This window comes from Cornus florida, unplaced genomic scaffold (assembly GCF_030987335.1).
Source record: "Cornus florida cultivar Cherokee Brave unplaced genomic scaffold, ASM3098733v1 CherokeeBrave_3.0.0_Hap2_Chr01, whole genome shotgun sequence".
Lineage (NCBI taxonomy): Eukaryota > Viridiplantae > Streptophyta > Magnoliopsida > Cornales > Cornaceae > Cornus > Cornus florida.
In genome coordinates, this window is record NW_026775571.1 from 75735798 (window position 1) to 75760515 (window position 24718).

The 24718-nt window shown below is 33.8% G+C and overlaps 2 protein-coding genes across 6 annotated transcripts; both read right to left on the reverse strand.

The window, feature by feature from the left end:
- Positions 1-3837: 3837 nt before the first annotated feature.
- LOC132301666 (wall-associated receptor kinase-like 10) lies at positions 3838-7818 on the reverse strand. 2 transcript variants are annotated; one of them, XM_059798913.1, is made up of 3 exons: positions 6897-7818; positions 5782-5898; positions 3838-5196 (listed from the first exon to the last, which is right to left on the reverse strand). In XM_059798913.1, exons 1-3 carry the CDS (start codon positions 7750-7752, stop codon positions 3974-3976), a joined length of 2196 nt encoding a protein of 731 aa, XP_059654896.1. In that variant the 5' UTR covers positions 7753-7818; the 3' UTR covers positions 3838-3973. The 2 variants fall into 2 exon arrangements, with proteins under 2 accessions (XP_059654896.1, XP_059654890.1); XM_059798907.1 differs by lacking the exon at positions 5782-5898 and having other exon boundaries at positions 3838-5169; positions 6897-7808.
- Positions 7819-12282: 4464 nt separating this feature from the next.
- Positions 12283-23755, reverse strand: LOC132301680 (uncharacterized). Of its 4 annotated transcripts, none has more exons than XR_009480643.1 (11): positions 22960-23754; positions 21766-21863; positions 21597-21657; positions 21389-21432; positions 20452-20518; positions 20288-20375; positions 15914-16032; positions 15317-15442; positions 14511-14586; positions 13596-13750; positions 12283-12649 (listed from the first exon to the last, which is right to left on the reverse strand). XR_009480643.1 is itself a non-coding variant. In XM_059798927.1 (10 exons), exons 3-9 carry the CDS (start codon positions 21627-21629, stop codon positions 14512-14514), a joined length of 552 nt encoding a protein of 183 aa, XP_059654910.1. In that variant the 5' UTR covers positions 21630-21657; positions 21766-21951; positions 22960-23755; the 3' UTR covers positions 12283-12649; position 14511. The 4 variants fall into 4 exon arrangements, 1 of the variants encoding a protein (XP_059654910.1); XR_009480642.1 differs by having other exon boundaries at positions 21766-21951; XR_009480644.1 differs by lacking the exon at positions 20288-20375 and having other exon boundaries at positions 20452-20495; positions 21766-21951; positions 22960-23755.
- Positions 23756-24718: the final 963 nt, after the last annotated feature.

Below are 24718 nucleotides of genomic sequence, written 5' to 3' on the forward strand. Positions count from 1 at the left end.
AAATCTAACTTATCATGTCCCAACGCACAATTCAAATATTATACTACATTCCCAAAATGGTTACATACATATAAAAGTCCCGTTCCTCCATCTCATCCAAACATGGAACCTACTTAAGTTACATCAAATTCAGTCCATAAAATGTAGTTAGAATTAAAAGTCCATAGCTTACAACATTATACTAATTAAACTGAAGTGTCACAAGGTAGTTAATATTACATTTACAAAATATTAGAGTCTAATACAAAAGATAACAAAATAGAATGGGTCTTCAAGCTCATCTAAACCTGTGGTGGACCGTCGTCCGCCACCTTTTTTCCATATCCTGAAAAAATGTTAAAAGTAAGGGGGTGAGCATAAGCTCAGTAGGAAGTGTCTAAGACACACTTCTTATGTCCCCGTTGATCCATGCAATGAATAGATAAAAAGTGAACGGGATCATGCTATCGGGAAACGCACATTCTCAACCACAATAACAAGTATATAACAAATATCAACCAATCACAAATTTACCACGATGTCATGAAGTGCAATGTTATGCAAATGTCACTCCCCATTTCCGAAACAATTCCGTTTCAATAACCAAACCGTTAGTGTAGTCCGACCCAAGACACATCCATGGCGTCACGAAAGGAAGGTTGGTTAACTATCCACGACCACAAGGCACCTCCAAGGCGTCGCATCCGGCCTAATTAACTCAACTACATTCCCTTCTAGACTACACCAACATCACGGACCACTAGGCTCCTCCTAGGCGTCCGGTTTTCGCAACACTTTTAGAAAATATTTTCCCCAAAACAATTTTATTTGTTCTAACAATTATTTTCCCCCTTTCTCTTTCCCAATGGATGCATGAATGCTTCATGCTTTAAATCATTAATTTAACTATATGTTTTCACACATTTCTATTTACATCATCATCACAATTTAATGAAAATTTCTAAACATTCATTTCCTTTATTTATTTATTTATTTATAATCATAGCATCCATTTTTCTTCAAGACAATAAATAAATCAATAATCATGGAACATACAACACATCAAACACTAAGCATGCTCATTTACCGTAATGAAAATAGACATGTATATGAACTCAAATAACACAAGGAGCACAATTATCATTGTAATTACAAAGAACTACAACAACAACAAGCTAAGTAATTAAAATTTAGCATACTTAGAATCAAATTTAAGGGGAAAAATTCACCAAAGGCCAAGAAATTGTAGATTAGAACACCCCTACCTCAAATTGATGAAAAACCCCAATTTGAGCCCAAGAACCCTAGAATTTTGAACTCCCTAGAGTGCACCAAATGATGATTGGCTCCTATCAAATTAACGGCCTCGAAGAGCTCAACAACTTTACTTCACAATGTTCTACCAAATTCCCAAAGGAAAAAGCAAGATCAAGGTTTGAAGTTGCAAAAAGAAAAAAAAAAAAAAAAATGGGAACTGCCGAGAGCAGTCTGGTTACAGCAAGAGAGAGAGAGAAAGGTGGACTCGTGTAATGGTCTTATGGCCTTTTGTGTGTTTATAACATGGGTGGGGCCCACTTGCCTTATTATTTTTTTTTAACATTTATTATATATATATACATATATATCACAACATTACAGGTAGCACCGGTAACAATGGTGGAAGTCGGTGGCGGTGGCAGTGGAAGGCGGTAGTGGTGGCTGTGGAAGGCAGTGGCAGTAGTGTGGTGCTTGTTGTCGAAGGAGATAAAGGTGTAGGTGGTGGTGGTGGAAGCCAATGGAGGTGATTGTGGTGATGGCGGTGGTGGAAGGCAGTGGAGGTGGTAGTAGTGGAAGGTGGTGGTGGAAAGTGGTGACGATGGTGGTGGCGGCCATAGTAGAAGGTGGTAGCAGTGGTGGAAGGCTGTGGTGGTGGTGGTGACGGAAGGTGGTGTCAGTGGTAGTGGCGGTAGTGGAAGGCGGTGGCGATGGTGGTGGTGGTGATGGAAAGTGGTGGAAGGCGATGGCGGTTGTGGTTGTGGAAGGCGATGTCGGTGATACTGATGGAAGGCGATGGCGGCGGTGGTGGTGGAAGACGGCTACAGCGGTAGTGGTGGTGGTGGCAGCGATGGTGGAAGGCTATGGTGGTGATGGAAGGTGGTGGAAGGCAATGGCAGTGATGTTGGTGGTGGCGGCGGCGATGGTGGTGGAAGGTGGTGGAGGTTGTGGTAGTGGAAGGTGATGGTGGTGGAAAGCGATGGCGGTGATGGTAGCAGCGGTAGTAGTGGTGGTGTTGGAAGGCGATGATGGTAGTGAAAGGTGGTTGTGGAAGGTAGTGGTGAAAGGTGGTAGTGGTGGTGGTGGAAGGAAGCGGTGGTGGTAGTGGTGGTGGAAGGCGGTGGTGAAAGGCGATGGCTGCGTTAGTGGTGGAAGGTGGTGGTGGTGTTGAAAGGCAACAGCTATGGTGGTGGTTGCGGCAAAGGAAGGAGGTGTCGGTAGTGAAAGGAGGTGGCGGTGGTGGTGTGGTGGAAAGCGGTGTGCAATAGTGAAAGTCGGTGGCGACGGTGGTAGTGGAAGATGGTGGTGGTGGTGGTGAAAGACGGATGTGGTTGTGGTGAAAGGTAGTGGTAGTTTTTGGACTTGGAATATGAGAGTATTTTTAGAAGTTGATTTTTTTAAAAAATTTACTTGGGAATTCTAACTTTAAATTGCATACCAAAGAAATGAATAGTCCATTTCATCTGTACACCAAATAGCCCCTCTCTCTCTCTCTTAACAAATAGTAATAAAATTTTACTTGCTCGCCTTGTAATGGGAGCATTTGGAGTGTTCGTATATTAGAGGCATGGTAATGAATGGTTGGATGCATCCAATGTCAATGTAATAAGGCACAAAAAAAATATTTCTCAAAGGATGACAAGTCTAAATTTTTTTTTGGTGTAAATTATCTCTGTTCTCTCATCTCCCTTTTGCATTCAGTTTTACCTCTAACTGTTGAGTTCTGTTCCAGTGAATACAACTCTACTTTATCACTCTTCTGAATTTAAGGTCAGTAAGAAATTAGCAGCTTATTTATCAATTTCTCTTTGGAACCATTAATTGCATGTTTATAACTATTTTTCGGTATATAATTCGATCTCTTTAGATAAAAAATTGTGCTTTTTGAAGAAATTTATGTCTATATATTAATATGCATGTATAGATCCCAATTGTAACTGAATCTGCATGTATTTTTCAACTGCCCTAAGATTTTAATCTATAAGCGAGACCCAAACAATAGGAATTTAAGATTCAGTTTTTAGGATGTTAACTTTTTAAATTCTCCATTACTTTGTAAATTGAGTTGACAAAGGATCATTATGGCTAAAGTCTCGTGGAAGAGAGTTTGTCTTGGAATAAATGTTGATTTCTTTTGTATCATCAATCTCTTGCTGATATATAAGGGCCTAGGGAGTAGCTTGATAATCATTTGATAGGAAAATAAACATTGATAAATGAAAGCTGAAGAACTCAAAGGGATTCCCTTCTTTGTTTGTCTGATTTCTTAATAATCATTATATATATATTTTTCTTAGATATAGCCAAATAGAGCATATCTTTGGACCATCTTCTTTGGGTGGTTGATACTGAACTAGTAGAATTTGGTGCATCTGTATTGTGTCGACTGTATTGGTCTATATAGGGATCTCGAATAAGAGAATGCATCAGTTCTTATTGAGAATGGACAGTTCTCAAAGAAGAGATGTATCATATTCAACCAATAAAAAAGGCATCATATAGAATTTTAGTTTTGATACAAAATGATATCCATAAATACTTCAAAGAAACATATGCTAAGCATATTTCTCATCATGATTAGCATACACAAGATGGAAAATAATATAGAGGATAGTAAAATTTTCTTGCTGATCATGATTTCTTAAATACCAGAAGTAGGAACATCTTTCAGTGCTTATACACTATTATTTAAACAAGGACATGTAATATAAAGAAAAAAACAAAACCTCAACCATAATATTTACTTTGATAATAGATATTGGACATCTGACGATGATGATACACTACTATCTTGATAAAAACTTGTCGAAGTTGAAGCAGCATCCCAAGGCCCAGTGAGGTTAGCTACCGCAAATTCAACCTCTTCATAGTTTTGTTGAATAGTGGATGCTCCGTGTGGCATTCTAATGCCTTCCAACTCTGTTGCAACTTCTTTCATTGTAGGCCTTTTTCTCCCATTCAAGTTCAAGCATCGTTTTGCAAGATTAGCGACTCGCATGATCTCTTCTTTCCCACCTTCTTTCACAACTCGAGCATCAAGAATATCAAACAGACGATTCTCCTTCATCGTCAATATGAAATATGCTGCTAAACTTCGCCATTCTTCAGATTTGGCTGATGAGATTGCCTTTTGTCCTGTTAAGAGCTCAACAAGAACTACTCCAAAGCTATAAACATCACTTTTCTCTGTAAATTGGCTTGATTGGAAGTACTCAGGATCCAAGTATCCAAGGGTCCCTTGTACTTTTGTGGTCAAGTGAGTTTGATCACCTGTAATTGATCTTGAAGTCCCAAAGTCAGACACTTTTGCTCTGTATTTATCATCCAACAATATATTTGTGGACTTGATGTCTCGATGATAAATGGGTATGGAAGTTGCCGAGTATAGATAGGAAAGAGCTCCTGCAACTTCTATAGCAATCCGGACACGAATGTCCCAGGAAAGAGGGAAGTCTTCATTTTGGTCATGGATATATTGGAAAAGGGTTCCATTGGGGATGAATTCATAAACAAGCAAGGGTACTTCAGTCTCCAAACAACATCCATATAGCTTGACAATATTTCGATGGATAATTTGTGATAAAATGACCACCTCATTAATAAATTGTTCAAGTTGGCTTTCATCCACTATTTTGGACTTCTTAACCGCTACAATCTTACCATCTACTAACATGCCTTTGTAAACAGTACCTTGCCCTCCTTGCCCTAGTATTCGATTCTCATTAAAGTGGTCAGTGGCTATTTCCAACTCCTTTGAAGAGAAGAGTTTGGTTTTCTCAACATTACCTTCACCTGAGGACAATTGTTGTTGTAGTAACAAACCCCCATTTCGTTTAAAGAATTTTTCATGGAGCTTAATTTTCCTTCTTTTTCTCACTAGTTTAATCATCCACCATGTACCAAGTAGAAATAGTATTCCGAAACATGTTCCAGTACCTGCAGAATTCAATTGGTAAGAATTACCTTTTCAACCTAAAAAAAATTATGCTTTGAGTGAAAAATATTTGTATAGCTAATAGTCCAAATATTCAATTATGATGTTTAATTACAGTTATATAAAAACTCAAAGTTCAATGTGTATAAATGACAAGTTTTTTAAAGCATTTATAGTCATATAAAATCATTGTTCACCATCTCACATATTTAATACTAATGCACGCTACTTCCAGTAAATAAAAGGACTACTTTGAATACGTAAGTGTACCACTTTTAATACACATCCTAAAGAACTATAGTGTAAATACATTTTTGTATATTGAACTTTGAAATTTTCATATACCTATAGTGTAAATGGAAATTTTTATAGCTTCCCTACACTTGTTTACTGTGTAGCCTGTTCCTATCTGTAGTAGTTGTAGACCTTAAAAAATCATGTTGACAGATTTAAAAATCTAGTGTGTGCGTCTGTTATTATTTTTCTTCTTCATTTTGGCTCAAAATTTAGTTCTTTTTTATATGGACGCAAACCGAATCGCCGGGCTTGGGGAGTTGTTTGTACCTGCGATAATGATCACATTTCTGTTGCCTTCCTTCAGTTTATAGCAATACCTTCCATGGGGTCCAAAAGGTGAGTATCAGGTGGACAATGACACTTGTAACTCCCTGGCGTATTCTCACAGATTATCTCACAGGTATGGGTATCATTTCTCTCACATTCATCGATATCTGACATGCAAAATCAAACAAAATAAGTTATTAACATGTTTGTCTACACACCTGCACAGGGCTACACACTCGCACAGGACTACATACAGAGTACTCGAGGCATACACAGAAGAGTGACAACAGATTATAACTTGTGTACATATTGTTAAAATTGGGATAAATTACACTTCTTTGGTTTAATTTGTCAAATTACGCGCTAATAGAACATCTGAAGTTTATTACTTTGAGGTTTGGTGTGTGCACTCAACCACCCCCTCCCATCAACTGACTGTTAGAATAGTTAAAAATATTTATATAGTACCTAAACTACCCTTATATTATGCAAGAAGACATTAATTAAATTACAATTCTATGTAATCTACATTAATGCATATATATATATATATATATATACACAAACTCATATACTGGAGTAATTGTATGGACCTTACCCAAAAAAATTATAGTTTTTTTTGCTAATTAAATTGAATTAATTAAAAATATATATATATATATAAATAAATAAAATAGACATACAAATTTATTATATTTAAATAAATTAATGTTAATCTATTTCTCCCTTCAACTTGTTCTATTTTCCCCACCCACTCCTTTGCCAACACTGCCGTCGACTTCCTCTTCCTTTCCTAAATCCTAAAATCTAACTTCTCCTTTACCTATTATTACCTCTCTAAAATCTCCTCTCATCCACTTCTTTCTCTCTCTAACATCATTCATCATCACAATCCCTACATTCATCAGAATCATCAGCAACATAATTTCCACTTCCACCTTCATGATCACCAGCACCATCTCGTGAAGAGTAGAGTATCTGCTCATGACTGCTGCATCTGAATTACCTGTTGGTTCTCTCAAACTTCAAAAGAGGTCAGTGTAATTTATCCTAGAATTTATAGTAGTTGGAGAGGTCAATTGGATTAAACAAATCTTAGAATCAAATCATTGTTACTCAACTATTGCATAACTAAACTGAAAATTTATTAATTGCAGAACTTTACCTTGGCATCCATGAGGCAAATACGGGTTTCCTTCATAGCCGTGGTCACATTGGCATAGGGTAGTATTGTAAGTTGAGCTTTGATTGAAACAGGAAGCATTAGTGCCGCATAATGAAGTTTTAGGATAGAAGCCAATGTATGCACGGCACATGTCAAATGTACCCCACCTCAGCACAACAGGGACCTTCTCCATTCCCTTCACGGCATTAGGGTCTGTCAGTTTAGTGAACCATTCTTGGTCCACCATAAAGGCATATTTGCACCCTTTATTATCATTGTTTGAAACTATGCTTCTGAAAGATGCATTGAAAAAGTCGAAGAATGGAGGGATTGTGGTTTGGCAGCAGTTGATGCCATAGCAAACTTTATCTTTTGAAGTAACATTGCAATTGGACACGCAGCCTATGGCCAATCCTCGATAGTCGATTAAGGCGAGGTTGTCACAACCCATGGCCGTGAATCGGGAGTAGGTGTCTGAGAAGAAAAAAGGAGTTGGGTTCAAGTTCACAACTTGATGATTAACCCTGTTATCACAATTAGAAGTGATTACCGGGTTGTAGACACGAATAGTGCCTTCTGTTAATGAGATTTCAAGCACCTCAAGGTTCATGCTAGTGACGAATGGTTTGGGTGGGGTGACAGATTTGTTGCAGATTATCTCAAACGAGTAACTCGACTCAATAGCAAAACAATTGGGTCCAATACCAAATGGGTAAGGAATGGTAATATTTCCGCATTTGTCTGGACAACCAGGCTTTGCTAGTGATGCAGCTAATGCTGATGATGCTTGTGTTAGTGTTAGCCACAACAATAGTGCGATTTGCAGCACCAATTCAATAATCATTCTCTCTCTCATCTTTTTTCTTTTTGGAAGAATGAAAGCAAAGAAAGAAGACTACTACTGTTATATGTAGTATTAGTCATTGACTCATTAGTCAATGCCAGAGTCATTAAACCGTTATTCCAAAGTTGCAGCCTACCATAGCTTACCATTATTTTGTACTTTGGTTGGATTGATCATTGAGCCAGTCGTCATTATGCTTCTCAAAATGAGAAAAATGACACAAACATATTTAGTCAAATTTGATAAAGCCTTGCAATAAATTTAGGTTGATGAATGACATTGACATTATATTGTTATTATTATTTTTATTTTTATTTTTTTGAATGAGATTGACTTGAACTTTTGGCATTCTCTTGATATTTTGTGTCTTTAAAAAGACTATTTTTTAATATTATTTCTTTATTTATTTTATCAAGGTCGGATTCTTAACGTCAATATATTTTTATATAGGTCATTTCATGTGATTTAAAATGATGTTTTCTTATTGATGATGTTAATTCCACCTAATTTTATCTGCAACACGCTTATTTTTTTAGCTCTTCGTTTACAACATTTGCATTTAGATTAATCATAATATATAATATTAATAATGGGGGTAAATTGCCCTGACAATTCAGATTTCCTTTTATTTTTCACATATTAAATTGTTTAAAAAGTTACTCTGACACTCTTGTCACAATTAGCAGTAGTTTGAAAGAAGATGTATTTTTACTATTATATCCCTTTCTTTATTGAATCATTTGTATGCACATTACTGATGATTAGTAAGACATCTTTCTTTATGATACAAAATATCTACATTGCTCATGATATGATTAATAAATCACACAAAATCAAATATTCTTAAAACAAAACGCTCAAGACCCATAATAACAAATTAATTGATTTTAAATGATGTTTTCTTATGAATGATGTTAATTCCTCTTATTTCTACCTTCAATACACTTGTTCTCTTAGCTCTCCCATCTTTTACAACATTTGTATTTAAATTAATTATAATATATAATATTAAAAAATAGGATAAAATGCTCTGACTATTCAGAATTTTTATTTTTATTTTTTATAGATTAGACATTTAAAAAAATTGCTCTGATACTCTTATCAGAATTGACTACAGTTTATTTTTAACTAAAAAGACATATTTTTACCATTATACCCCTTTCTTTATTGAATCAGTTGCATGCATCATTACTCATGATATGATTAATAAATCACACAAAATCCAATATTCTTAAAACAAATCCACACTCCTAGAGAAGGAGACCGAACACCACACCCAAAGACCTACCTAGCACTCTACCCAGAATAACAAATTAATTGAATTTTATACTAAAATACAAGAATTAATAAGTAGATGAAAAATTCAACGCATACTTTTCATAGATTTATTATTAGGACTGATAAGTTTGAACAATAATAAAGAATAAGATATCAAGAAAATATAGCCCAGTAGTGCTCGTGAGAGAAACCTCATCACTAGTGAAACTTCGCCACAACACCACAAGACTATTCTTTGATTGTCAGGATCTTTCTATTTTTGGGACTCAGTCAAAAACTTATCGCTTAGTTTTGTTCTCGAGTTCTAATTAAAATTTGTACTAATATTATCATAACACACCTTACCCAAAATAATAATAATAATAATAATAATAACCCTCCATACCAAAAGATTGTCATTATGATATTGTTTTGCAAAATATAGTAAATTCAAAAATTTAGGTTACAATCTTCAATTGGATTAGATAATTTTTTTTGGGTAAATTACACTTACCCTCCTTCCTTGAGATTTGGACAAATTATATACGACAGAGTGTTTGGTCATTATTATTTTGACTTCACTAAAAATGTGAAATGTCTTTTATACCCTTATTTAATTTAGGATTGATAGGTTTGAACAAGGAACCAATAATAAGATATCAAGAAAATATCGCCTTATTTTTAGAGTCCATTAATGCTCATGAGAGAGACATTCATGAGATTAATAGTCGTCATGAACCAAAAATAAGATATTAAGAAAATATTTCTTATTTTTGGAGTCCCAGTGTTGCTCATGAGAGAAACATTCATGAGACTATTCTTTGATTGTCATTATATAGTCTTTTTATTTTTTGGACTTAGTCATAATCTTATTGCTTAGTTTTCTTCTCGAGTTCTAATTTAAATTTATACTAATATTATCCTAACACAGCTTACCAAAAAAAAAACATATTGTTCTAACATTGTTGTTGCAAAATAGAGTTGATTCAAAAATTTAGGTTACAAACTTCAATTAGACTAGATAATTTTTTTTTTTTTTTTTTTTCTTCAAATGAATTAAAGAAACATGAAGAATTTCAAATGAATTAAAGAACAGAACGCTGTTGTAGTAATAGAAGTAATAAAGTATGCATAATTTAAATTTTATAATGTTTTGAGTTTGTGTTTGTTAAGTTTTTTTTTTTTTTTTTAATCATTTGAATTTGTTTAGTTTACAATTTAAGGTTATTTAGCTCAAGAGTCTTTCTCCAGTGGGGGCCTTACCCATTGTCCCAATGCCAGTTGAGCTGCTGTGCTTTGGAAATAGATATTGAGTAAGTCGAGCACACCAGTTATAAGTATACTTATTCAATCAAAAATAATATATTGTCTTGTTATCAATAATTTTATAAATAGGTGGGCTAACTTTTTTGAAATGATACATTATCATTGAATGAATATACTAATTACGTGACGTGCAAAATGCACGCAATATCTACTCCTGCTTTAGACACCCATAGAAAAAGAAAATGACTTCTACATGCTACATTGCAATAGTCATCAGCAAGGAATTGTTTCCTTGCCATTGGAATTCTCCCCCACCACTAAAATAATAGCACTCTTCACCTCCTTTGAATATTCAAAACCATAAACTTTCAACTTCTTACAATCCTTGTCTAAATCATTCTTACTTTTCTTTTCCGAATCATTTCCATTTTCTAAAGAAGCAGTGACAGATTTGGATGGGCAAGGCCCTAGAAAGAGACCCGAGTCTACCGGTCCATTTACTGGTCAATGGTAGGGATGGAAATGGTCTGTCCAGTGAGACATGCTCCATTTAAAACGGTTTTAGAGTTTTATTTAATTGATTTGTCCACCCCTACATTGTTTAGAATACAAAAATAAAGATGTGGTGGTGTTGCCCGAATGAAGGTGTGGTGGTGTTGCCCGAATGATAAAAAACCATATCTTAAGTTATGCATTCACATCATTCTTGCCTGATACCGTGATACGAGTCTCAATTGTCTTAAGTTAACTAAATTGGTCGGGAGAGAAACATTCATGAACCAAGAATAAGATATTAAGAAAACATCTCTTATTTTTGGAGTCCGAGTGATGCTCATGAGAGAAACATTCATGAGACTATTCTTTGATTGTCATTATATAGTCTTATATTTTTTGGAATTAGTCATAATCTTATTGTTTAGTTTTGTTCTCGAGTTCTAATTAAAATTTATACTAATATTATCCTAACACAGCTTACCAAAAAAAAAGCCTCCTTACCAAAAAAATGATGTTTTAACATTGTTGGTTCATATAATTGAAGTACGATAAATGCAAAACTAGTACAAGTAAATCATGCCCTGGAAACTAATCTATGCCAAGTGTTGTAGATTGGTGGTGAAGCAGTAACAAGAAGTGAAAGATGGGGCCACTGGTAATGGTGAGATACGGAGATTCTCAAAAATTATATGATAGTGGATGTAGTGACTAACTGAATATATTAGTAGCACATTGGTCCCAAATACATTCTAACATGTGATTTTCATAGTTAAAATGAAAGTGCACCTGTTTTAATTGCATACTAAATGTCAAAGAGAAACCTCAAAGTGACTGTCTACTTTACCTTGTGTCATACATTGAAGAAAATTGAGGTTGAGGAGATCGTTTGCCCAAGGGAGTGAGCCATCCGAGTTCAGTAGTGAGTACCGACCGATGTATTCCATTCAAACTAGTTGATGGGTGCTTTACTGTGATCTGAAGCTGTAGTATTACACTGGAACAGGAGAGAGCATTCAGCTTGACAGAAACAAAACCAACTTGTCAAATTTTGACCAAAGAAGTCGACGGGATTAACATACGCAAAACAACCACAATCAAACATATTCACCAGAAAGGAAATTTAAGTTTTACACAAAGAGCCAAACTAGACACAAACTAGTCCATTAAGGCAGACTAGAAACAAACTAGTCCATTAAACCTGGGCAAGGAGTAGCAAAACCTGGACAAGGAGTAGCAAAACCTGGGCAGTAACTATTAAGTGGTGAATAGATTGAAAATTTGACAGTTGCTGCACATCTTATAACTTAATCATGGAAGTAACTATTAAGCTACAACCACAGATAAATTCTACATCTTATAGAATCTTTCAAATTGTGGCTCTCGTACTCATAGTCCACTTCCACTACCTTTGATCACAGAGAAACTAACCTATGATAAATGATACAAACTGAAATGGCATAAAATCCAATGAAAATATAGAAAAGGAGTTGCACTGCAGAATTAAAGGCATTTAAAGATGAGAGATGATTCAAGCAGAAAAATTAATATATATAAATCACAAGAGATTAGTTCATAATTCTGACACCACAACTACAGAACTGAGTATCGTGATGGTGTACATTGGTCAAGGACTGACATCCTGCCAGTACATTGAATGTTTGGTTTCAGTTTTAAAAGGAAGGAGCATACATGCAGCCTGAATAAATTGAGTTGAGACTCGTGCTTATACTTAATGTCTTCTAGTTATGACAATGTGAGAATAGAGCAATTCCTACTGAAGGCACACTTTTACAGTTGAGAGGGCCAAAAGTAACTTTCTCCTGGAGTAAAGTCAGTGCATCCATCCTCTTGAGTGGCCTTCCATCATGTATGGTTCAAGAAATCCAATGAACTGCAACGATATATAAATAGATGACTAAAATCAAAATTTTGCTATTAGTAGCGACAGAATTAAACACTATTAGCTCCATTTTTCCCAAAGAAAGTCAAATCCTGACATAAAACTTTACTTTTCAATCGGTTATCTGTTTAAACAATTTCCTATTGTTTGCTAGGTGTTATCTTTGAACAAGCTAATTTTAGTCCACCGGATGGCAGCCAATGTTGTTTTACAGGGAATCTTTTCAAAACTGTCTTGTCCGGTGTTATCTGGGAGATAAAACTTTTTTCAACATCCATAGGAAGTTTTTTCACCACATATATCCTGTCGATTGAAGCAATATATGAACATACTTCTTGCCACCTAAAGTTACTGGTATTAATGCTTTTTTATGAGAATAGATTCGACAACGAAACAAAGACAACCTAAGGAATGTTGCATATAATAAACATAATGTGCTTTACCCAAATATGCATGGGGAATGAGGAAAAACATTGAAAAGAAAATAAAAAGAGAAAAAACTTAGAATAGAAAATAATATTTCCTGGTTTAACATTTTCACAAGACCGTGTTCAAAATATTACAAATTCCAGCTTGATTTAAGTCACTTTCAATATTCAAATTTTCTACCATATAAAATGGCAGTAATTCAAAGAAATTTTGAAAAACAAAATCAAATTATTATTAATTTCATTTCAGTTACAATCAGAACCAAAATGCCATTGCAATAACATTCTAATCTTTTTCTAAAATCTTAATTCTGCAAAGAAAAACAATCTGCAAATTCTTTTGAAATTGGGTTGTCAAGATCTGATTTTTAACTGGACAATATTGAGATTCAGGCTGAGCTTATTCAAAATTCTATCTTTCTCTAGCCGCAATCCTGTAGAAGTTTCACATAAATTTTCATCCGTCGTTTTAGTTATAATATAAAAGTATACAAAAAGAATATTACTACCTTTGTTCCGTCTTCAGACCACCGAGCACCATAACCATCAGCAATCCTTATCTCAAAGACCACCCCATGTGGTGGGACAATATGCATATTTTGCCAGCAACAATGATCTATTAAGCGACTAATGACATCAACAGCAAGCCTGTTTTTATTGGAATCTAGTGGAGGAAAAAGAAAAAGCAACAAAAGATCAACCAAGATTCTTACTAGTGTTAAGAGTCTAACTGAGAAAAACCTTTTTTGTATTTTTTTATAAAATGTATAATGGTCATTAATCATTATCCTAAAAACACACTACCTCGGCATTTAAAAGGTGAATCCACCATCATATTAACCCCAAGCACTAAAATCAAGGTGATGACATATTATCAGCAACAGATTTCTAACCAAAATGGAGGATTCTATTATTAAGTTAAATTTGCCATTGTCTTTAAAAAGTTGTGCTCCCAAATCTGTGGAATTTGATAGCAACCATTCAATTAATTATCCTCACTTAGCTGTTCCACGTAATGATATGATGACTTTCTTAGGTGTTTTAGGCTTATACAATCAAGTTTAGAGGGAAAAATACTCATAGTCATTCCTATATGCATCCAACATAGTTCCTCTCATGAGAGTATATATGTTCTTGTCAACATTTCTTTTTCCAAACAAAACAGTAATTCATTGTGAATTCTTAAACTAGAGATCAAGTTGCCTATATTAATAATTGGTGCTCATAAAGGGTATGTCAGCAGCCCAAAAGAATGAGCAAAGGCATCACACCTTTTTCCCTTAAGGAAAGAAACTTATATTCTTCATAGCATGTTATGAGGCATGGGAACGATCAGCATTATGTTTACATGCAATAAAAACAATGTATCTATATTGAAGAGCCACATCAAAACAAAAGGAACGAACCACTTCCACTGAACCTACCCTAGTATCCAACACTGCTCCTGTTGATGTGCTTAGCTAAGGCCCTAGCTCCATCAGTCAAGATGCAACCTTTAACCTGTAGACAAGAAAATGAGAATAGTTAAGTAATAGAAGAAGTAACATATCATCATTCTCCTAAAGACTTCAAGAAAATAAACATATAAACTTTGTATATATAAAAAATAAAAAATTTAACTTCCAAGAAGAAAATGTTTTTCCAATCACTCTGATAAACAGAACATCCCAATGTGAATTCATAAAATACAAAAATAGATCACAAGTGCACCACCATTTGGGTAAATGTATATCAAGTCACAAGTCTGTAAATGTACAGATCACGGTTTTTCAGGTCATTAATGATGTCACTCATCAGTGCAATTGGATGAAATGTACCATCCACACCATCTAGACTTCTGCAATATATGTCCGACTCTACATTCCAGAGGACACACTGGAAGCCAGATTTTTATTTCTTCTACATGAGACCCATCAAATTGTTTGACCTACCTCCTCAGTGTATGTGCTTTGTCTAAGGTGCAGACAATGCAGAATAGCTTACTCATCCTCCTAGCCAAATAAATCCTTTTAAATACAAGCCAAACATCATCAACCCCAATTCTCTCTCTGTTTTCCTTTTTCCTTATAATAACATTTTCTTCCTTCGTTTTTTTTTTTTCCTTTTCCCTCGTAATAACATGAAAAATTGCACTATCAAGAACTAAAAAAAATTAAAAGGAAAATTTTAATTACAAATAAAATGAAAAGATAATAACTAATAAGATAATTATTACAAGTCACCATCATACCTCTGGATTATGCGGCAACAAAAATGACAAAAGCACAGTTGATCTTGGTGGAGGAAGCGCCTCTGGAATTGTTCCTGCTGTACCAGTGAGACCCAAAAGCCTCTGAACACCCTCATAACTCAATCCCTGGATAAACATGAAAATAGTTTAGCATACCACTAAGGGATCCTTGTACTATAAGGTACATCTCTACTCTAAATAATATAGATGTTTGGTAATTAAATGAAGACAAGAGAACCCTGTATGCACATGCAAAAAAATCAAAGCAGATTCTTACCTGACCATAATATGTGCATATAAATGCATATGGTATATAAAATATAACAGTGGAGCAGCAACTTACATAGAATATAATAATCTGATAATTCTTTAACTTCATCTTTCACGTTATACAATTCTCATAATAAAAATAGAAAATTAATCAAGATTCTATAGTCACTTATATAATACATGTATATAAACAAAAAATTATATTTATATTCTTGTGTTCATGCCTGACAATATCCTACTGTTCTAGCATCTGTTGTTTCTGCATATTTGTGTCGTATTATGTTCCGTGTCCAGACATCTTTGTTACTTAACTGCAAATACACTTACCAAAAGTATGCTAGCCAAAGAAATGTAAAGCTGAACAGCTGCCTTCGTAACACGAATTGCAAGGACTCCATTTGACCTTTCCTTCTCTTCTGTGTAAAACTTCCGGTAAATCCGCACACCTGAAAAGGTTGAATGTCTATTATTTGTGGACTACAAGTTTTATAAATCACTAAGTCAGGATTCTGCTGGTCATCAGTAATTCTTTCATTTAAGTTAAGTGACAGCAGGATTAACTTAGCACGAAGCAGCAACAAGAAGAGGATATGATTTCTGACCAAGCATGTTAAAAAATAAGCATGTTCTCTAAACTTCACTTAAAATGCAAGTGATAACAACAGAAAGAATAAAATAAAGCATGACATTATAAATGGGCTTTACAATATAGAATTGACCCTTACCCTCCATCGACAAAAGATAAAAAAATCGGATCTATCAGATCTAGATCGATTGAAAAAGCACTATCTCGTTGAAAGGTTCTATACATCTGTCCTTTCTCAACGCATTTCTTTAGCCAAAGACTCCGTTTTTTCCTCTTTCCGGATGGTAAATATTTCTCAGAACATGGAGTGTGAATCAACCCCAGGGGCACTCAGGACATATTCTCATGAATTCATTTGCTTAAATACTAGAGCTCATTACAACTCATTTAGTGTTTAACTTATAAAAGAGTCCTCTATCCTATCACTTCTTCCTCTCACTCTTCTTAACATTAGGTTTAGATAAAAAAATTGAATCATCTTCTATCTCTTTGCCTTTTGCTTTTTGATAAGCTTCCCTGAAAGTTTCTGCATTTTAACAGTTTACCATCCTTTCAGATTCCACATTGTATAACTGCTTATTATATTTGAAAATTTTCAAACAGAGAAAGGCCTATCAGGTAGCAAACCAGTAACTGCCGGGTTTATCACAATATTGGCTGATATCAGGCTGTACAAACAGTCATCAATATGTTATGCATAAAAAATGAAAAAAAATAAAATAAAGTCACAAAACACCTAATTAGAGGTTTGAATGCAGAATTTTAAATCTTCTCCCTCTCCAGATTCAGGTGATGGCCACTTTATGGTGTTATTTCAGAAGTGCAAATATCCCTGAGGGCCTGTGTCTGTAACTTCTGATTTGTTTTTGAAAAATATAGCCGTAGGTCCACAATCCTGTACTTTCTTTTAAGGAAAAAAAGAAAAAATCATTTGTGATGTTCCGGATAGAAGAAATGTCCATTTGAAATTTAGGTATTTTTGCATATATTTTAAGGTTTTGGGAGTTTTATTCAATAAAATGATATGACTGAGAATGGTTGTCTTTAGATAATTGACGTTTTAAGCATAGGTGTTTTTGGGACTATCAGAGCCATTTTAAATGATAATTAAGGAGAGGATTGTATTCTGGTTTGTTTAGATCTTATTATAGCTAAGTCTTATAAAGCTCTTGCTTTTAAAGTGAGAAGTACATTTTTGAGAGAGAATTGTTTTTGGTGGTTATGGTCAAGTAAAAGAACATTTATGTATCTTGTCAAAAAGGTTTGCTAAGTGGAATGTGTATGACTAATGGTTAGCAATCAGTCCGTTTAGGCCTTCCTGGGTGCTAAGAAGAACTTGAAGAATATTACAACTGCTTCCTCTTCTACACCAACCCTAGTATGAGGATTGAGGAATAAATACAAGAAGAACTACAAAAACTTATAAATTCATTATTATATTCCCTAAATGCTTAAATGCTTTCAACACATTCTCTAAATGCTTTCCACATAGAAGAACATACCATGAACTAATAAGATGTATGGAACAGCACTTCCAAAGGCATGAGGGAGGAACTGAATAATATTCACCAGTGTTCAATACAAAATTAATAGTCTTCCATCTCTTCATAATGTCTATTGCAGCCTGCAGAGGTAATTAGTGATGCAATTTATCCATTGCCTCTTTTGTAAGCAAAGTTCAGCGGAAGTTTATTTCTTTTTAGAAGTAGTTATCTTAAAAGTCGCTGATAGTTCAATGGAAAATTAATATGGTGGTTGCACCCAAAATCATGTACACATAATGAGTGCAAGAATTGCCCATATGAGAAAATTAAACATAAGATGAACCAATGTTGGGATAAGCTTGAAATTTTTCCAATATTTTTTTATATTATCATTTTCGAGTGTAACTTTAGCAAAAGAATACAAGTAGTAACATAGTGAATATCAATGGTAAAGAGATATCAAAATAGTTTCATTAATTAGACTCAACTGTGCATAGAGAGGGAAATATATAAGATGATGTTATTAAATTAATTAACGCAGGTTGCAATAAATGAGTGTTTCTAGCATAATACGTTATTAACATATACATCTAAAATTAAAAGGTTAGGTTTATAAGACAGTAGCCAACTATGCTTTGTGTCGACGAATATTGGATGGTTAAGAAACAATATGTTAATAAAATGTGATCATGCAGATGTTGAGATTAATGTGTAGTAAAGATGAGAACAGATAAAATTAGAAATGATCGCATTCGTGAAATAATGGAAGTTGACCTATTGGAGATAAAATAAGAAAAAATCAACTAAGAATGTTTGATCATGCGCCACAAAAACCAATAATTGCACTAGTATGAAAAAGTGGTGTGGTAGGGTAATGCTATGAGACAGGAGAAGAAAGGTTCAGTAGAGTCTGATAGTTCAATTGATATGAACTGCTAAGGACCGGACCTGATCTAGTCTAAGAGGGGAGTGAATAGATCTTGTAGAACAATTCAATTATTTTTCCAATTTTAATTTAAGCAAATATTATGACAAAATTAAATTAATAACATATAAAAATCATGCATGCTTATATTATAACAAAATCAAATTAATAACGTAAAAAATCATGCAATCCACAATCGATAACTCAATAAAGCAATAAATATGGCAAAAGAAGATTCATGAAAGATCCCAAATAAAGAGGACAAGGCTTTTTGAAGCTGAGTACTGTCACCTTGACATTTGCATCTTCACTAGAAGGTTCCTCTCTCAATTAAATAAGCATAGAATGTTAGGCGTGCACACGGTTCAGTTTGGTCCGGTTTTGGGATGAACAAGAACCAAATCAGTCCCAATGGTTCCAAAAATATTAGAACCAAACGGAACTGTTAGAACTAGTGGAATCAAACCGTAAATAATTGGATTAGTTCGGTTCGGTTCTACGGTTTTGGACCTTCTTATATATATATATATATATATATACCCACACACACACGTATGTATGTCTATATATTCAAATTAATCAAATGAAAAACCATAATTTTAAAATATATGATTATCCTATGATTTGTGGCGTATGGTAAGTTATATTTTCTACCAATTAAACTCAAACATTAAACTCAAACATTTGTATTATTTATATAATATATAAAACTATCACTCACACTTTGATCCAGTTCTTTTTGACCCCAAACTGGAACCGAACCATTATCAACAGTTCTTGAACCATTCCATCACAAAACTAACCAAACCGTCCAGTTTACCAGTTGTCCGGTTCTAACGGTTTTTAGTGCACCCCTATATAATATTCATAACAAAGTTTGATATTGAAAGCATCGTTGAGGAAAATTGAATTAATTCAAGTGTTTTTATTTTTATTTATTTTTTGGGTGCGTTGGGGTAAGAGTTGATTCAAGTTTTTTGTTTTTTGTTTTGAAAGGTAAGGAGTTGATTCAAGTTGCTGCCAAGTAGAAGGTATAATGCCTTTGTTGTATTCAATAATTTCAATTGAGTTTTATTGTTACACTTATAAGTGTCCTTTTGCTAGAATTCCTATAATATCACTCAACCATCTCTAATTCATGCTTACATTTATTGCAAGTTCCACTAATATGCATAGAGATGGCAGTTAAGAAGTAAACTATCTGCTAATTGGTGGCATCTAGCACTCACTCTGTGGATTATGGCTGCAACTGAGCCGAGCCAAGCTTTTGACTGCTCGAGCTCAAGACAAGCCCATACAAGAGTTTTGAGCTTGAGCTTGAGATCGAGCTTGAACATTACTCGTTGAGCTCGGGTCAGCTTGTTTGCTCTCATTTTTGTCTTAATCTTGAGCTCATTGTCAAGCTCGAGCTCAAACTCGAACTTGAGATTGAAGATTCTTCAAAAGAAGAAATAACTATATATTCAAACAAATTCTAATAAACGACTCATGTTCACGAACCTTTATCGAACTTGTTCATGAACATGTTCACGAGCCGAGACATGGATTGTTCAGGCTCGGCTTGTTTATCAAACAAGCTGAAGCCAAGCCCGGGCTTTTCATGAATAGCTAGGCTCATTTGCAGCCCTATTGTGGATCATGTACAATCAGTACCGACATCAAAAAGTAGCCTGAGTTGAATTCCTAATAAAATATGAGGCTGTTACCTTCTTCTGTGGTTTTTACTCCAGGAAGGACTTTTGTTAGACTCTCAGCTTCCAACATCTCAGAAAACGAAGCATACCTGATGACATCCTGTAAACTATTAAAGCTATGTGTGCAGAAGTGCATATGAAGAAAGTAAAGATGAACTGAAAGAAAATCTGATCACCTGAACTTGAAGCACAAAGCACTTGTTGAAGAGAAGCAGTGCTCCTGATCCAATATTGATAATCAAACTAAGGCAAAATTAAAGAGAGAAAAATGAATAGGAAAGCCCAATAAAGAATACGTAATTAATCTTAATTATTATTCACTAATTCAAAAATAAAAGGCTATTAGTTTGACACCAGTGGAAACAGATTTAGCCTAAAAGGAGAACTAGATACACTAAATAAGCAGGAAGAGAATCATAATCCTTCAGGATAATTTTAAAAATAGGCAGGAAACACATCCAAAGCAACTATTCTCACTTGTCCAATCTCAACTTAATTTTATCTTGTGACCCCATCATATCTTCCCCAGAAAATATTTTTCACTTCTCAACCAAAAGGAAAACACAAGAAACACTAAAAAATTCCTACAGTATTTCTTTCTGTATGGACATTATTTTTTAACTCTTTAAGAAAACTGAAGTAAGCTTGTCTTAGTGAGCCCTGAGAAGATTATTGTTATTTTTTTAACACCTTCAACCTGACAAGATTAATAGGGTTTCAGTTGTGTATTAATTCACAGAAATTAAGTAAGAGCTGTTACATGGGTTGGACTCCACTACTCCCTTCTTCCGTCTTATAGCTTGGAGTCCTCTGCTCCATCATTTCTTTCTTTTTTTCTTTTAACTATTTCCATCCTTTGTGCATGTCATTGCAATAAAACTTATGCAGTGGCATCTCCATGGATTTATATGTAACTTAAGGTATGTATTTTTCCAAACAAGTGATGTTGTGGGGGTTTAGAATCGGGACTAAAACAGCCCCCTTAAAGTTAACAGGCTCAACAAACCCCAAACTTTTTTATTATGGAAGATTCAACAAATAAGTGTGATCAAGTTGAATTTTGTGTTACACAAACTAAACCTCTTATTTGATGAAAACTCTAAACCCATCTACCTTGGGTAGGTTGGCAGGTCCACCTTCAGTTGTTTTGAGGCCATCTGCAAGCAATGCCAAATTAATATGAATAAATAATCATTCACCAGATAGAAACAATTTATCAAGAAATCAAGCTCAAAAGCAATTAGGACTTCCACAGTTAAGTATCAAAATATATAATCCAGTTATGGGCCGCCATGTACGTCTTAATACAAACACACAATACCTTTGAGCTGGGAAAAGAAAGGCTCCTGAACATGAAGTTCAAAGTCTATAGCTTTCAACACCTGATAGAAGGGCATACAATATGTTAACAACAATGAGACCAATGTATCATAAATAAATATAATAAGAAAGAAAACAGGAAATGATTGACATCATCACATTTAACTTACATTTACTAATTCAGACCCCTTTGCTTGAACCAATTGATTCCGCTTCTTTCTGCTTCATGGAACTGTCTTCATGGATCAATTCCATTTCTTTATATGTCCTGCAGAAAGATCCAGAAGATATAGACTGGTACAAAGCTGATGCTAGAGGCTTGCATAGAGGATATTGAGGAATTCCTTCAGAAAAATCTGTAACAAGTGTGAATGAAAAATGTCTTTCCTTAAACATATATGCATAGGAACATAACTAAGTATCTATTGTCATAACTAAGTATCATTCCAGTGCAGCACAAGTCATTTCCACAACATAACTACAATTCAATAATCAATAATGCTTCGCCTCTTTCCACGTGCATACAAGTTCCACACACCAGTAGCATGAGAACTGTATATTCATATACACTTGCAAACAAATGCAATGCACTTTTCTGAGTGTTTACAATTGATAAGCTCTATAACATAGTAAAGCAAAATTCCACATCAACTACACACCAAATATCATTCAACCCAGCACAATGGTTTTATAATTTTCCTAATAATATCTATCTATCTATCTATATATACACATGTATGTATTTGTACCTCAGCTTGGATCACAAATTGGATTGGCATGAAATTTGGATTAAAAGGTTGGCCAAATTTTTTATATCGACTGTTTTAGTACTTTTTCAGTGATTCATTACAATATTGAGTTAACTACAGAGAAGCTAGGCCAAATTTAGGTTGACTATAATTTTTTTTAAAAAAATCTAATTGTCCAAATTCAGATCAAATTTCAACAATACAAACAAATTCAAATTCAGAATTGACCTCCATACTGCCCAGAAATTCACATCTTACAAACCATGTCCCCACCCACCCCATCAGTACATGCATTGATACATACATGGACTCAATCTAAATGGCGCCAAAATATTAACCGCTCTAGAGACACGAATTCACACATGAATGTGTGGATTGCGTTACGTAACAAGCTTCACGAATCACGACCTTAACAAAATAATTAAGCTATTGATCAATCATTCAATTCTAAATAACAACACTCAACAACACAAGTTCTACAAAATTAATAACCGAATTATACACACACATACACATTATAGCTGGTGACTTGAGTACGGAAGAAGTGTGTGTTGGGTAATGAGTTTTGTGGAAATGTAGATAGTGAAGATTTGATTTTGATGATGAAACAAGTACCAGTGTGATTGCAATTGGGGTTTGCAGGGTCGTTCTTGAGGAGGTTAGGACAGTACTCCTTTGAAAGGCCTATATCGAATCGTAGGGTTTCGTCGATTGAAGACGCGAGTGTGAAGTTGAGCACCTCCTCTAAGCATTCTTTGAGTTGTACTGGACTGAATCCTGGAGACGATGGCTCTTCGTGTTCCTCCATTTCTCACACTTCAATTCTCTCTCATCTTCAATTCAATTGCAGTCAATCAAAACGTACCGGTGTGGTATGACCTTGGTGGGCCCAATTCCCCTCCATTTTTTTAATTTGTTCTTGAGAACTTTTTTATTTTATTTTTATTTTTTATTATTTATGCGTGGATTTGAATCATCTAAATTTTTTATTTTGAAAAGTGAGGAAGTTGGATTATAATAAGTTTCGGGTGTGCATAAGTAAAGAAAAAAAAAAAAAAAAAAATTAAATTTTCAATATGCATTTGATTAGAAGGAAAAATTTTAGAAAATATTATTTTGCTATATTGGATAGAATAAAAATAAAAAGAAAATAATTCTATTATCAAAACTACTTTAGGAATTTAAATATTTTAAAATAAAATAAAATTATGTTTGATGAATTACCCTTATACCTAATTGTTTATATTCATTTTTAACCAAAAAAAAAAAAAAAGAGTAAAACAATATATTATTAAAAATAATAATATAATTATTTCTATTAACATCTAAATTGTATCTTTAACGAACACATCAATTGTAAAATCTAAATCAATCAAACTAAGAATCCGAATACCCTACAACACCAACAGTAACCCTAATTTTCCAATCAAACTAAAAAACTATACCACTCGATCTCGATCATTATTAATTATGGAACCCAAAATAATTAAAATAAAAAATTAATTTATATGCATATATTGAAATATAAATAATTAAATTAACGTTACACCAATTTATAGAAGGAAATTTACTTCTGCGTGAAGTTTTTGGAGAAACTAAAGAGTGGGGAGAAATAAGGAGAAAGTGAAGAAGAGTAGGGGAGAAATAACTGTCAGGGGCACAAGAGGAAACTAAGATATAAGGCTTTGTTTGGTTAGGTGAAAATAATTAGAAAAGAAAGAAAAGAGAAAATTTTTAAATTTTTTTAGAGTTTGGATAGATAGAAGAGAAACTTAGGCTTCATTTGGTTAGATAGAATCAACGGGAAAAGAAGGAAAATAGAAAATTTTTAAACTTTTTTATAGTTTGGTTAGATAGAAAAGGAAAAGTTCTAGAAAATTAGGATTCTTGTAACTTTTTATTTTCTTAAAAATGTTTCCTTCACAAAACAAGGGAAATTTTTATTTTCCCGTGGAAGCATGTCTTTTTATTTAGTATTCCTATTTCACCAAACAACTTCATTGATATTATTTTATCCAACAATTTCATTTTATATTTGGAAACAACAATTTTTTTTACTAAGTTTCAAAGAATTGGAGTTCACTAACAACTTTATCATTGATAAATTTTTAATTAACTTGACTTCCATTCCTAGTTATTTTTCAACATATATGAATAATAGTAATTTAAAAGGTCTAAATTAATTGAAAATTTTATCATTTTTAATATATTTTATTACTAATTTTTTTATTATTTTATTATTTTATAAAATATGGGTAATTTAAGTATCTAAACTATAATATGATATTTTTCTACAATTTTCTTGAAAAAATTTTCATCCTAAGCAAATACATACTAGAAAATCAAATTTCTTTTCATTCATTTCACTTTTCTT

Bases quoted from the DNA above. Each gene is read 5' to 3' on its own strand.
- LOC132301680 (XM_059798927.1), bottom strand. From the start codon at position 21,629: ATGTTCAGGAGCCTTTCTTTTCCCAGCTCAAAG. The intron at 20,519-21,388 runs GTAGATGGGTTT...ATTTTGCCTTAG, and splicing joins GACCTGCCAACCTACCCAAG to TTTGATTATCAATATTGGAT. The intron at 20,376-20,451 runs GTGATCAGATTT...AATAGTTTACAG, and splicing joins GCTTTGTGCTTCAAGTTCAG to GATGTCATCAGGTATGCTTC.
- LOC132301666 (XM_059798913.1), bottom strand. From the start codon at position 7,752: ATGAGAGAGAGAATGATTATTGAATTGGTGCTGCAAATCGCACTATTG. The intron at 5,899-6,896 runs GTAAAGTTCTGC...TTTGCATGTCAG, and splicing joins TTTGCCTCATGGATGCCAAG to ATATCGATGAATGTGAGAGA. The intron at 5,197-5,781 runs GTATTGCTATAA...TAGGTTGAAAAG, and splicing joins CCTTTTGGACCCCATGGAAG to GTAATTCTTACCAATTGAAT.